Raw genomic sequence first — 14,857 nt, forward strand, 5'->3', positions numbered from 1 at the left:
TTGAACGAGGCAGCACTACCAAACCTACAAATAATACTGGGCATGAAAATGGACTAGACGTTGAAACACGGATATGTGAGTACATAAGGAATGGGTTGGTTTTTCTTGTTAGATGAGATCAGATTATGTTCTTTGTTTTGTTGTTTGGTTAAACTTCTCTGTGCTAAGTCCATGTGTCCCCCTCACCTATACACGGTACTTTTAAGTTGTATCCCAGGGATGGAATTTCTGTTTTTAAAATGTTCTTTTCTCAGTTGCTTTAAAACACCTACCAACCAAGTTGGCTTTCAAGTATATCTTTTTGTTTTGTTAATAAAATTACCTTTGTTAAGGCGATGATTTGATTTTTGTGTCCTCAAAGGTAATAGGTCTGTGTATGCATGCCTAGACAGAGAGGTCAGTTATCAGAGTTTGCAGTTTGTTCTCTCTCTCTCTTTTTTTTTTAAGTTTCTTGTGGTAAAAAAAAAAAAAGCTTGGGGTACCCTCTGGAAGAAGTCCAAGTGCTTTCTTCCTGGGTTCAAGAAGAAAGGGTTTTTTTGTTTCACTTGGTGGTGGCAGCTACTTCCTAACGCCAGGGAATCTGTGATCTTGGGGAGCTTTTAAGCAGAAATCTACAGAGGAAAGGTATTTTTAAGGTCTTTTGTGGGCCCCCACCTTCTGCACTCTGAGTACCAGAGTGGGGAACAGCCTGTGGTGAAGCTTATTAGAAGGACTACCCTGCAGTGAAAACAGGGGGATCATTGCCCAGGCTTGCCAGAAGGCAGCAGTGATGCTTTGTAGCAGGTGGTACAAGGCCAGAAACGTCTGCATAAAGGTGGGTAATGGTTAGCTTTGCAGCACTGATTCACCCCCTGGGAATGTAAGTGTACAAGGCTTTATAGGTGCAAGCCCTGGCATGGGAAATTCCTCTTTACACACAGCAGACAAAGCAGCATCACACAACAGCACTTCCTTCCCCCTTGAGATGTAATTATCAGTTGCAGTTTGAACCTTCTGTGGACATTGTGCTAGCTACTCTTTTTTAGGGGGATCTCGGAAGAAATTTTACCTCACCACCATATTGGCTTTGGTGGAACGAGGTTCCCAGCGGGTGTTAGGGAACACATATTATGGTGAACACAAAAGGTGTGTTAGACCATATGTTGCAACTTATTTGGTAAGTGTACGGCCAATATTCAGTGCAAGTACTCTTGGCATGGTAAAGGACTTAAAAAGGACCTGCTGGTTAAAGGAATGGTGTGGGGTTTGGGGCACCTACGGTTGCAACGATTGGTTGCCAAACCCCTTTCCCCCTTTCTTATAACCCACTTTACCCTCCCACGAGGGAAGATATATGGTAAAATGCTGGCAATGGGATTTGCTAGTGGGACCTGGACGGAAAATGAGGAGGAACTGTTAAAAGCCCCTGGCTATGCTAAGGTCCTGGCAATAGATATTCTGGAAGGACTTTAATGAAAAAAGCTGGTGGAAGCCTCACAGGGACTTACACAACAAACAGGGTGTTGCCTGCACTATATACTGTTATCTGCGAGGTAGTCTCAGACATTAGTAAGAGTTTTGCCAGCAGATCAAGGAAAGTGTTTTTTTCCCTTTATTCAGCACTGGTAATGGCCACTATCTGAAGTACTGCTTCCAGTTTTGGGTCCCCCACCACAGAAAGCATGTGGTCAAATTGGAGAGTCCAGTGAAGGGCCACAAAAATGATTAGGGGGCTGAAGCACATGATTTATGAGAAAAGGCTGAGGAAACTGGGCTTATTTAGTCTGCAGAAGAGAACAGTGAGTGGGGATATGAGAGCAGCCTTCAGCTACTGGAAGGAGGATGGAGCTAGGCTCTCAGTAGAAGCAGATGACAGAAACAGCAACGGTCTCAAACTACAGTGGGGAGGTCTAGGTTAATTTTGCCTAATATCCATCTCACTAGGAGGGTGGTGTAAAGCATTGGAAAGGCATAGCTATGGAGGTGGTGGAATCTCCATCCTTAGCGGTTTTTAAGGCAAGACTTGACAAAGCCCTGGATGAGATGGTTTTACTTGGGATTGGTCCTGCTTTGAGCAGGGGCTGATCTAGATGACCTCCTGCAGTCTCTTACAACACTAATCTCTTATGATTCCATGAAATTTTCCAGTGTACAATGCAGGTAACCCCGATTAAATCCGTATCAAGTGTCACCTGTGCTTCTTTTGGGAGGGGATGTATGTGGAGTGAGCTGTTGATCAATGGATTTCATCTTCTATGATGCCATTGGTGAGCAACTAAGCTAATACCTGACTGGCAAAATCTGATTACAGATAGCACATAATAATCCACTCTCTGAAGGTGTTGTGCACTCTATTCAGATTCTATGCTTTCTTGTAATGTCTGGATACATTGACTATCAAAACAGTTCAGACCTGTGCAATGGTTTACCACCAGAACAATCTGTCTGGAGATAGGATCCCCAGGTCCCTGGGAGATATGTCCATGTGAAGTCATGAGGCATTTAAGATATATTTATAACACTTATACTGACTACCAATAGATGGCTACCTAAGGATGGGTAGGAATGGTGTCCCTTACCTCTGTTGTTAAAAGCTGGGAAGGAGTGAGAGGGGAGTAATCTTTGATGATTACTTGTTCTGTTCATTCCTTTGGGGCACCTAGCATTGGCCACTGTAGGATGACAGGATACTGAGCTAGATGGACCTTTGGTCTGACGCTCTAGTCTAGGCCATTCTTATGCCATAGAAGACCATCCTCATTATTTGTGATCATCTATCCTTATAACATGACCAATCCAGTGAAACTGTTTGTTCATTAGCATTGCTTACTTGCCTATGACACCAAACAGCTTAAGGACCTCCGTGTTTGGATTTTTGTCCCACCAATTCACATGGGCAGTCTTCCCAAGGCGGAGATTATGGAACTTATCAAGTTTCAAAATCTGGCATTAATATATGTTCCATGACTCTGAGCCATAAAGCACGATATTAAGGACAACTGCCTGATAAACTTCATACAAAGTAATAGCTTAACACCATGGTCATTCCATAATCATTTGGTCAATCTACCCAAAGGCAACACTGGCTTTGCGAGTCAAGCAGTTACATCATCATCAATGTTTATACTGGAGGACAGCAGACTTCTAAGGTAGCAAGACTAATCAACATCCATAAGGACAGTACAGGCAGTCCCCGGGTTACGTACAAGATAAGTACTGTACAAACCTACAGTCCCTAAGTCGGAACTGGCGTCCAGATTCAGCCGCTGCTGAAACTGACCAGCGGCTGACTACAGGAAGCCCGAGGCAGAGTTTCTCTGCCCCGGGGTTCCTGGAATCAGCCGCTGATCAGTTTCAACAGCGGCTGAATCTGGACACCTGGGACAGAGCAGCTGGGGCGCTGCCGGGTAGGTCACCGCAGCGCCGCACCTCGGCGCTACATGGACCAACCCGGCAGCACCCCAGCTGCTCTACCCTAGGTGTCCCCAAGTCAGCTGCTGCTGAAACTTATCAGCAGCTGATTCCAGGAAGCCCAGGGCAGAGCAACTCTGCCTCGGGCTTCCTGTAGTCAGCCGCTGGTCAGTTTCAGTAGCGGCTGACTTGGGGACGCCTGGGGCAGAGCAGCTGGGGTATTGCTGGGTTGGTCCAGTAGCGCCGCTCCTAGGCGCTACTGGACCAACCCAGAAGCACCCAGCTGCTCTGCCCCAGGCGTCCTGATTCAGCCGCTGCTGAAACCGACCAGCAGCAGCTGAATCAGGACGCCTGGGGCAGAGCAGCTGGGGTGCTGCCGGGTTGGTCCAGTAGCGCCCAGGAGCGGCGCTGCGGGACCAACCGGCAGCGCCCCAGCTGCTCTACCACAGGCGTCCGTGAGAAAAGCCTGGTCTGCTGGGGGGGGGACGCACTAGCTGCGCCGCCCCCCCAGCAGACCGTGGAGACGCGGGCAGCGGGGCACCACAGTCCCGCCGCCCGGGTCCTCCCCGGCTTTGCTCCGCATCTCCCTGGTCTGCAGACCAGGGAGACGCGGAGCAAAGCCGGGGAGGACCCGGGCAGTGGGACTGCGGCGTATCTGGGCGGTCCGCGTCTCCCCCTCCCCCAGCAGACCAGGGAGACACGGAGCAGCTTTTCTCGCCCCAGAGGACGCGGGTGGCGGGACCGCGGCGCATCTGGGCAGTCCCACCACCCACGTCCTCTGGGGCAAGAAAAGCCCCGTTCGTAAGTACGGATCCGACTGCCTGTATCCGACTGCCTGTATCAGCAACAGCTTAATTAAAACTGTTATTTGTGTCTCAAACATCAATTTATTGTTACAAAGTCAGGTCAGCCAGCTGCAAAAAGGTGTGTGTTTTTTTTAATGAATGAATACAGAAAACTTAGTAATTTATTTAAAACAAACTTTACAAATAGTGTGAAAAACAAATGCAAGAAGGTACTGGAGGGCAGGTACTCTTCCCTATCAACTGGGGGGGGAATTGAGTTACCACAGGCCAATTGGGATCACTCAAATCCAATTAAGGGCTGTCAGACCTTTTTACAACCCCTCCCTTGTTGAGAGAAGGTTGAGAAAGTGAGAAAGGGACACTAGTTCGTACCAGGCTAGTAGCAGTAGAGAAGTATCTTCTCCAGGAATAGAGACTGTGCTCCTTCCCATAGGGGAAGCAGAAAGGCCTGAGTGTCAGCTAGGGGAACAAGCATTCCATAGTCAGGGCTACCCTGAAGACACAAGCAAGAGAACAGCAAAAAGGGGAAGACAAACACTGCCTGAGTGAAGTTGATTATCTGAAGCCCACCATCACCAGAGTTGGGAAAAGACTAGGGCTGGCAAAAGACAATTAATTTGCAGGTTATATCTAGTTCCTTACTAAAAGTCCTGTGACACTGTAGAGTGCCTTTTGTATGCAGGGAGGGAAGAAAGAGAAAGAAAACATGATCTGTGGTGGAGATAAAGGGAAGAAAATCAAATATAACTTTTTTTTTGCTGAGCTTTCAAGATGCCAGTGTGATTATCACAGTATAAATGTAAAAGATCAGCAAAACAACTTTCTATGCCATATTTAAATGAAATGAAACAAAACAAAAATGCAAATCCAAGATACCCACCAATTATACATCCTATACAATTTGGGCTCCAGTCCTCCATTTATATACAATCTAACCTATCATAATCATGCTAGAACAAATGTTAGGAAATGTAGCAGCATCTCAGATACCATAGTGTAATAACTATCTACTATATATTAGAGAGAGAGAGTGTGTCTTTCTTTCTTTGTGGGTCTGTTTCTTCAAGAACTTCTCCTAAATGGTAAGAGCTAGGACCTCCAAATTTGGTATGCACTTCCTCTGATCATAACGGGATGTGCATGGAATGCCACTGTTTCTCATAAAACGGAAAGGGAGGGGTAAGCTACCAGGAACAGTTATACTGTAGAATGAACATAAGGGCCAGAGATGGGGACCAGGACAGCTATAACTCAATTGGGCCAGCACATGGCAGGGGTAGGAAAATGTACAGCTATCCACTATATATTTGAGAGACTTTCTCTGATTGTATGTCTTTCTGTCTTCCAGACAGGAGACATGTACCCCTTCCCTAGCTGTGCCTGCTGCAGCAGCTATAGAGAGGAACTTCTCACCTGGCCCCAAGTAGCTACAGTGAGAGAGGGCTGAGGTTATCCTCTTTCCTTGGGGCAGCCTGCATAATGAACTCTTCATCCCCGGCCCAGAGCAATGACTTAAATTAAAAAATAAAAAAAATATTTCAGTTAAGGACCTAAGCAACGTCAGGTAAATCATCTAGTATAGTGGTTCTCAAACTTTTTGGCCTGTGGACCACCTAGCTCAATGCAAACCTTTCAGCACCAATTGCTAATGGAAACTCACTGGTAATTAGATAATTATGCCTCAGCCATTTTGCTAGTGCTGCAGCTAGGGAGAATGGTTTAATTTAAATTATTAAACATATTAAGTGTTTTCACTTTCTCACGTTTATTTAAAATGAAGTTTGATAAACTAAGTAAAATATTAATGTATGTCCAACACAAAAGGATTCGATGTTTTCTTAATTTATGGGAGGAGTGGGGAACCTTTTTTGGTTGGGGATCACTGACCCTCAGAAAAATCAGTTGGGGACCACACACGTGAGAAGCAAAAAACCTCCTCCAAAACCCCCAACTCTCACTGCAGTGGCCCCCAACTGAGACATCTCAGTTGGACAATAAATGCTCTAGTCTAGTAAAGTCAAGAAAAAGTTTTTTCCTCTAGAATGAAGAGACTTTGTAGCTGTTTCCACAGCTCTGTTGGGTTTGCTCCCTATTTGAATACCATCCCCATGTGCCTTGAAACACAGCTGGCTGTTGAAAAGAACCGGAATCCTCTCTTTAATATACAATGAAAAAATATTTCAACTATCACAGACACAATGGATTAGTTTACATTTGGTTTGATTAATCAACTAATGACATACTGATAAACAATTAAAGAAATAATTTGGTGCAAAAAGCTAAGTTTCTTTGTAAGAACTGACATTAGAAGCTATTCTATATTGTGCAAATTAAATAATATTTACAAGTTATTACAATAAACATATGCAAAAGCTAATAATGTATATTCTATGTTTAGCTATTTTATAAACAGCATAGCTCAAAAGAATATATTAAGGTACTAACCCAAACTGAACGAGTATTTTACTACATCGTTTTTTCTGCTCTTGTAAAAGGCATGTAAGATGTAGTGTACTAAACAATCAGAAGATGGTGCTAGTCCAATATATCTACAAGCCAAAAATTGATCAGCTTCTCTTTCAACATCCCTCTCTATATTTTCTCACTATTTAGATACATCTAAAACAATATAATTGAATTTACTTGCACAAAGAAGAGGCATACTCATTAAAAGTTAAATGTAAGTAATCAGCTTGTCCTATTAATGAGTGTTGCATAACAAAATTCATCTAGAAATATTTGTCTGGATATTATCTAAATAAAGATCATTAGAATTTCATCACTTGACAGGATCTCATGATTTTACAGGAAAATCAGGGGAAAAAAGTGTCCTTATAACACCACAAAGCACTAATTTCAACTCTAAGGCCTGGTCTTCACTGGAGGGGAAGGTCAACCTAAGATATACAACTCCAGCTACATTAATTGTGTAGCTGGAGATGACGTACCTTAAATACCCATCCACTCGCAGAAGGAGGAATACCATATTCTGGCAGGGACCGCTCTGAGCATTTGATTTAGGGATCTACACTAGACCCGCTAAATAGAATGTTAGAAGATCAACCTCTGGAAAGTTGATCTTCTCTGTAGTGTAGACATGTCCTAAGTCTTTAGCAGTGAAATCCTGCTTCTCCCAAATCCCTGCAGTCAATGGTAAAACTCCCTCATTTCAACTTAGGATTTCAACTTCAGAGTTCAAGAGCGCCTTTATTCAGACTCTTAGAATTATCTCACTATTAAATTAACATGAAGAATTTAATTAAATCTTTGAAGTTAGTAAAGATAGTATTTCTGGACTAAGGTTTAGATAACTGGCTTCCTATCCCCTTCAAGCAAATCACAGAAGAGTGAAAAGTGTCCTCTCTGAAAGGACTGCAGCTGCTGTAACTGCTGAAATACAAACATCCTGCTCAGTGTCTTGTAAGTACCTGAGCACAAACGTAATGTAAAATAGGATTTGAAACTATAGAGACATCTTGTCCTTACGTACTAATTTATTAATATACGTTCACTTGAAACAAATGGATTAAGAGGAAATCTCAGAGAACACATTCCATGGATTCTTGAAAAGTACTACTCATACAAACTCCTATACTAAAAAATATTCATATCACACTTCTTACCATTAGATATCAAAGCAATCTACAAAGAAAGGTAAGTATTAGTAGCCACATTATACAGAAGCCGAAACTGAGCTGCAGAGAGCTGACATCACTTTTCAAAGTCACATAGTAACAAAACCCAACAAAACTACAAATGAAACAGGCTTGTTATCTAGGGTATAAAAAAAGAAGCTACAGATGCTCAAAGATAAGGCCAAGGTAGTATTTTTCTTATTATAATAAGCCTCCAATATTAGGTAATTGGAAACACCAATCCCTCTTATACAGTTTTTTAGTTTAGATGCTAGATTGGCATATATCTGAATATAATTACTCAGTATATTAGGTTCCGCTGCTTAATTATTCCATGTACAGGCAGTCCCTGGGTTACGTACAAGATAGGGACTGTAGGTTTGTTCTTAAGTTGAATTTGTATGTAAGTCGGAACTGGTACATATTGTAGGAGAAACTCTAGCCAAACATTTCTCCAGAGCTCAGTTTTATTCTCCCACACCTCACTTCCCTCAGTCCTTTCTTCTCAAGCTGAGGTGTCTGCTGAGAAAAGCTGCTCTGCGTCTCCCTGGTCTGCTGGGGGGTGGGGGGGTGGGCGCTAGCTTCACGTCTCCCTGGTCTGCTGGGGGGAAACAGCTAGTGCAGGGTTGCCCCACCCCGTTTGTAAATAGGGATCCGATGTAAGTCGGATCCATGTAACCCGGGGACTGCCTGTACATCAAATACTGCGTAACTGCCTGGTTTTCCTGATAATTTAAAGTTTCTGTGACTAATTATTACCAAATCAAATTGTTTTGAAATGATAGGGGTTTTTTTAAATACATAACACTAAGACTTATCACTAAAAATTAAAACACATTTTTATTGACTGTAGAGAAGCTATGTTCTGAAATAAGCACATTCAGATACACTACAATGAATATACTAATGTACAGTCTACATATTTCTAACACTCATTTGTAGGCACACACATAGCCATATTCTGCCCACAATTATGTGTGTGAAACCACCACGAAGAGCTGAATTTGGACTAATATGTATACAGGCAGTCCCCGGGTTACGTACAAGATAGGGACTGTAGGTTTGTTCTTAAGTTGAATCTGTATGTAAGTCGGAACTGGCGTCCAGATTCAGCCGCTGCTGAAACTGTCTGCCAGTTCTGACTTACATACAGATTCAACTTAAGAACCCCAAGCTCCCCCAAGTCAGCCGCTGCTGAAACTGATCAGCAGCTGATTCCAGGAAGCCCGGGGCAGAGCAACTCTGCCTCGGGCTTCCTGTAGTCAGCGCTGGTCAGTTTCAGCAGCGGCTGACTTGGGGACGCCTGGGGCAGAGCAGCTAGGGTGCTGCTGGGTTGCTCCAGTAGCACCGCTCCTTGCTCCTTGGCGCTACTGGACCAACCCAGCAGCACCCCAGCTGCTCTGCCCCAGGCGTCCTGATTCAGCCACTGCTGAAACTGACCAGCAGCGGCTGAATCAGGACCTGGGGCAGAGCAGCTGGGGTGCTGCCGGGTGGGTCCAGTAGTGCCCAGAGCGGCGCTGCAGGACCAATCGGCAGCGCCCCAGCTGCTCTGCCCCAGGGTCCACAACAAAAGCCTGGTCTGCTGGGGGGGGGGGCACACTAGCTGCGCCTCCCCCCCCCCCCCCAGCAGACCAGGGACACGGGGAGCAGAGCCGCAGCAGCAGCGGGGTGCCGCGCCTCTGAGACTTTGCTCTGGCAAAGTCTCAGAGGCGAGGGACCCCGCCGCGGCTGCGGCTTCAATCCCGGTGCCTGTGGTCTGCTGGGGACCGTCCCCAGCAGACCACAAGCACCGGGACTGAAGCCGCAGCAGCAGCGGGTTCCCGCACTTCTGAGGCTTTGCTCTGGCAAAGCCTCAGAAGCCCGGGAACCTGCCGCTGCTGCGGCTTCAGTCCCGGTGCCCCTGGTCTGCTGGAGACGGTCTCCAGCAGACTAGGGGCACCGGGAGCAGCTTACGAACGGGGCTTTCTCGCCCCGGAGCTCGCAGGCAGCAATCCGCCACCTCGACCTCCGGGGCGAGAAAGCCCCGTTCGTAAGTGCAGATCCGACGTAAGTCAGATCCGCGTAAGTCGGGGACTGCCTGTATGTTGAGTTTTCTTGCCTTCAAGTGATGTGCAGTTTGTTTGTTCTGGATATTTTATTTCTTTCGATCCATTCTCTTACAGAATGTTCTTTAATTTGAAAAGTCACTAAACAGGCTAAAGACTAGGAGCAGTTGATCTACTGAAAATAAACAAGTATACAAAAGGTACGAGGTTTATCTATTTACTATATATTTTAGAAATGTGCATCTGTCTGTATGTCCATCCACGAGTCCATTTGTTCATGAACTCCTAATAAATGGTATGAACTAGGACCACCAAATTTGGCATGCAGCTTCCTTCTACCATAACTTAAGGCAAGGTCTGGGTTTTGTTGTGCCAAGACAATGGGATGTCCCTAGAATTCAATTGTTTTTCATAACTTGGAAAGATAGCGGTCTGGTAGGATGGAGTTATACTACAGAATGACCAGAGGGGGCAGCGAGGTGCCAAATATGGGGACCTGGATAACTATAATCCCACTGGGCCAGCAGAGGGTTGGGGGTAGAGAAAGGGACAACTATATATTTCAGAGAATTTGTCTGTTTGCTCCCCCAGCTGTGCCCACTGCAGCATCAGGACAGACGCTTCTCACCTGGCCTCAAACGGTTGCAGTAAGAGAGGGGGCTGAGACTATCCTCTCTTCCCAGGAAAGCCGGCATACTAAACACTTCATCCCCAGCCCCACCGCAAGCAATGATTTAAATGAAGAAAAACAAAATTTGAGTTGAGGACCCAAGCAACAATGGGTAAATCTTCTAGTACTTAATAAAAGTGTTAAAATTACCAAAGTTAAAATGCCTGAATAAAGTTTACATGAACTGAAATATTTTTATGATATTGAAAAATTTACCAATAGTCCAGAAAAATTATTGACCAGCTATATGAAGGTTATATGAGGACTCTCCAAACCTTACAAGGCAAGTGGTATATGAAGTATGGAAGGATACAATAACATTTTTTCACAGTGTTGTACAAATTAAATATTTATATATAGAGGGAGGGCTTGATAGAATTCAATGTATTATTTTTCTTTTATAATTTTTTACAGATAATAGATGTTTATTTTGAGCATTTTTCTACTTTTTATTTATGTAAACTTTAACAGCTGCAGGAAATCATGGGGAAATCAAACAATTATTTAATGATAATAGGCACTGCTTTATAAGCATTAACACACAAACTGTCATGATCACGTCAAAATATACAAAATAAATATCCTTAAACTCTTAGAAGGTCTCAAGGTGCCTTTTTCTAACTTTCACTATCTGTAAATTTCCATTATTGTGGACAGAAATGTGCCCCCTGCAACCTGTATGTGAGTGGATATTTGTCCAGATAGCTGGAAGAGGGGCTTTGTCCCTTTAAAGGCCTCTTTATTTTCTGTAAGGGAAAGGGTGAAAGCTTGGCAAGAAGCAGTTGCATCCTAATCAGAACAAGGTGTCTGCATGCCCCTTCCTATCATCCAGAAGAGTCGGAGAGCCTTCATACTTCATGCAGCCACAAAAAGGCTGTTTTTACCTGATTTGGGCTAGCAGCACCCACTCCAGATACCCATGAACTTGGCAAAAGGACAACTTCCCATTTGACATCTTGTAGGAACACTAGTTGTTCCTTTTCCTTGGAGACCTGGGAAAAAATGTATCCCTCACCGCAAGACTAGCCAAGGTGGGATGGATTTTTTTGTCTCCCCCCAAAGCTCGTCTGGAGCCTGGTAGAATAGAACAGGGTGGTACGCTTATGATGTCACAACTTCCATGTAAAACTTGTGGCAGATGTCCAGTACAGATGCTCAGCATGTAAGCAATACAGTTATCAAATAAAATGGACTAGAAAAGGACTTGAATTAAAACATCCTTATAGGAGATGGGCAACGGATCTATGTTTCATCAATAGGGAACCGCCAACCTCTTCTTTTCCGGACTCTCCTTTAAGAGAGCTGAGGAAGATGGCTTGAGACTCCTACATCTGGAGCAGAAAGGAACTGACACCTCTTGTCCCTTCACTGTACAATTTGTTACTAGGTATTCCCAAATATTATAAGTGAATAAAGTTGTGGCCTCATTAAACCGTATCCAGGGCCTTCTGTCTTTCTTCTAGCAAGGATGGATGGATATTTTTCATTTTTTTTTTAAATGTATCCCAATATTTATCAGTCCTAAATAATTTGTTATGAGGATTAGTTTAAAAGTTTTGAAGTTGTAAAGCTAATAAAGTTATGGCTAAGCTTGGACTTCTATTAAAACTCCTCCCTCCTTTTTCACATGCTTGGTTTCATTACAAACATGATTTTTTTATATATATATTTGAGAAAAATCTCTCTAGCCATTTTTGTGTTACAGGAGAAGGTAAATCCTGAAAGTATATTTTTCCACAATATTTTGTCAGCCATCACACAAAGTAGCTGAACAAACACATTCTAATCTGCAAGTTCCATATCCTTCTTTCCCAGACATCCTAGAATGCAAGAGGTAGGCTTGGGAAGCCTTTAACTCAACTCCCTGAGATGGGTCCTGGAGAAGGCCATCATTCCCATAGCTTTGATTGCTACACAAGGTGATTGCAATAAGCCACATATCTTTGTGCTCCCCCTCCTCCATTATCAGACCCTAACGATGCCCATTTCCATTCAGTCAATGTCTGTGTTCCTTGTGTTTTCTAAATAAAAGTACATAATTTCAGAACAACATAATTTCGGGGTCTTTATTTATTTTGCCAACTGCATATGGGGGAAGGGAGAGGATTTACAGGGCAGTACCTACACAACATGTGGTAACAAGCAACTTATATAAATAACTGTCACATCATTGTTAGGTCATTCATGAAACTGGTTTTCAAAGCCTCTGATGTGCAATGCATCTCAATGTACTCTCTTTATTGATCTGGTGTCTGGCTGCTCATAATTGGCCACCACACGAACTGCCTTAAACCCCCATCCCACCAGAAACGTTTCCTTTACTTTCACAGATATTATGCAGAACACAGCAAGCAGCAGCAACAACTGAAATACTGCTTTCATCAAGGTCCAACCTTGGTGAACTTTGCCAGCATCCTTTAAGGCACATTCTATCACCATTCTGCACTTGCTTAGCCTGAAGTTGAACTGCTCCTTACTGCTGTCCAGGCTGGCAGCTTCATGAGCCAATGGGTCTCCAAGAAGAACTATTGGCATTTCACCATTTCCAATGGTAATTTTCTGGTCTGGGGGAAAAAAATTCATCTTGAACCTTTCTGAAGACAACAGAGCCCCTAAAGATGCATGTGTCATGTACCTTTCCCAACCATTCCATACGGATATCAGTGAAATGGCCCTTGCTATCCACCAACATGTGCAACACCATTGAGGAGTACTCTTTGGCAGTAGTCGGGTATCAAGGTAAATGGAACAGATATCCCTACCACCCTCCTCCCCCCCCCCATACAGAGTTAAGGAACCCTATCACAGAAAAAAAACATCCACTATGTCCTGCACATTTCTCAAATCTGCTCTCCTTCCTACTAGAAGGCTATTGCTTGTCCTGGCTATTTGGACCACTGCAGCCCTATTGTTGATTTACCCACTCTGAACTGATTCCCAACTGACCAGTAGCAGTCTGGTACTGCAAACTTTCACAGGGCTATCGCCACTGACTTCTCCACTGTCAGAGTGGGTCTCATCCTGGTACTGCTGCACATTAGGGTGAGGGGAAAGCAATTCTGAAAGTTCCATGAAAGTAGCCTTATGCATTCGAAAATTTTGCAGCCATGGGTCATAGTCCATAGCTGCATAACTATGTGATCCCACAGTCTGCTTGCTTCCCGGGACCAGAATTGGCATTCCACTGTGTCACCATACCAGACTGCTGCCAGCATATGCTAATTGCTCCATTCAGTGTGTTCCTGCACGTCTATGTGCATGGCCTCCTCACATTCTTCCTCACTTTGGTGGCACCAAGCTAAGCTCTGGACAAAATGCAGGATAAAGAATGAAACTTTTCCAATACTTTCCATAGCAGTTTGCAGCTGAACAGAGTCCATGCTTGCCATACTATGGCATCTGCACAGTTAACCAGGGGAAAAAAGGATATGAAACAGTTGTTTGCCATTGCTTTCAAGAAGAGAGGTAGGGAAGAGATAAGTGTGTCATGGGAGGTTGGCAACAACTACCCAGAACTATGTGTGACAAAGTTTTTATCCCATCAGGCATTGGGAGCCTAACCCAGAATTCAAATGGGCAGCCGGAATGTTGGCTGGCCGGCCAAAGTGCATCACTATTAGAATAGATATTAGTGGGTGGAGGCGCACTTTGTCAACGACATATATGTGAGGTCATGTGCCTTTGACTTTATAAAATTGCATGCTAAACATCGACCTCTATAAATTCCACCTAATTTCATAACATAGATACTAAACTGTTCAAGATAGTCAAGGCCAAAGCAGACTGTGAAGAACTTCAAAAAGATCTCACCAAACTGAGTGATTGGGCAACAAAATGGCAAATGAAATTTAATGTGGATAAGTGTAAAGTAATGCACATCGGGAAAAATAACCCCAACTATACGTACAGTATGATGGGGGCTAATTTAGTTACAACTAATCAGGAAAGAAATCTTGGAGTTATCGTGGATAGTTATCTGAAAACGTCCACGCAGTGTGCAGTGGCAGTTGAAAAAGCAAATAGGATGCTAGGAATTATTAAAAAAGGGATACAAAATAAGATGAAAATCTTATTGCCCCTATATAAAACTATAGTTCTCCCACATCTTGAATACTACGTACAGATGTGGTCTTCTCACTACAGAAAAGATATTTTAGCATTAGAAAAGGTTCAGAAAAGAGCAACTAAAATGATTAGGGGTTTGGAATGGGTCCCATATGCGAAGAGGCTAAAGAGATAGACTTTTCAGTTTAGAAAAGAGGAGACAGAGGGGATATGATAGAGGTATATAAAATCATGAGAAATGTGTAA

The 14,857-nt window shown here is 43.7% G+C and overlaps 1 protein-coding gene across 8 annotated transcripts in view; it reads right to left on the reverse strand.

The window, feature by feature from the left end:
• Positions 1 to 14,857, reverse strand: part of RAB28 (RAB28, member RAS oncogene family) — a 110,588-nt gene that overhangs the window by 26,156 nt on the left and 69,575 nt on the right. For 2 of the 8 annotated variants that reach the window (XM_075930724.2, XM_006128166.5), the window contains one exon: positions 12,599 to 13,110. The exons of the other annotated variants lie outside the window; for them this stretch is intronic. In XM_075930724.2, coding sequence (XP_075786839.1) covers positions 12,770 to 13,110 — 341 coding nt within the window. In that variant the 3' untranslated portion in view covers positions 12,599 to 12,769. Of the gene's footprint in view, positions 1 to 12,598; positions 13,111 to 14,857 lie in introns of those variants that run through there. 8 annotated transcript variants of the gene reach the window in all.

Source organism: Pelodiscus sinensis, chromosome 4, assembly GCF_052426305.1.
Source record: "Pelodiscus sinensis isolate ZL-2025 chromosome 4, ASM5242630v1, whole genome shotgun sequence".
NCBI lineage: Eukaryota > Metazoa > Chordata > Testudines > Trionychidae > Pelodiscus > Pelodiscus sinensis.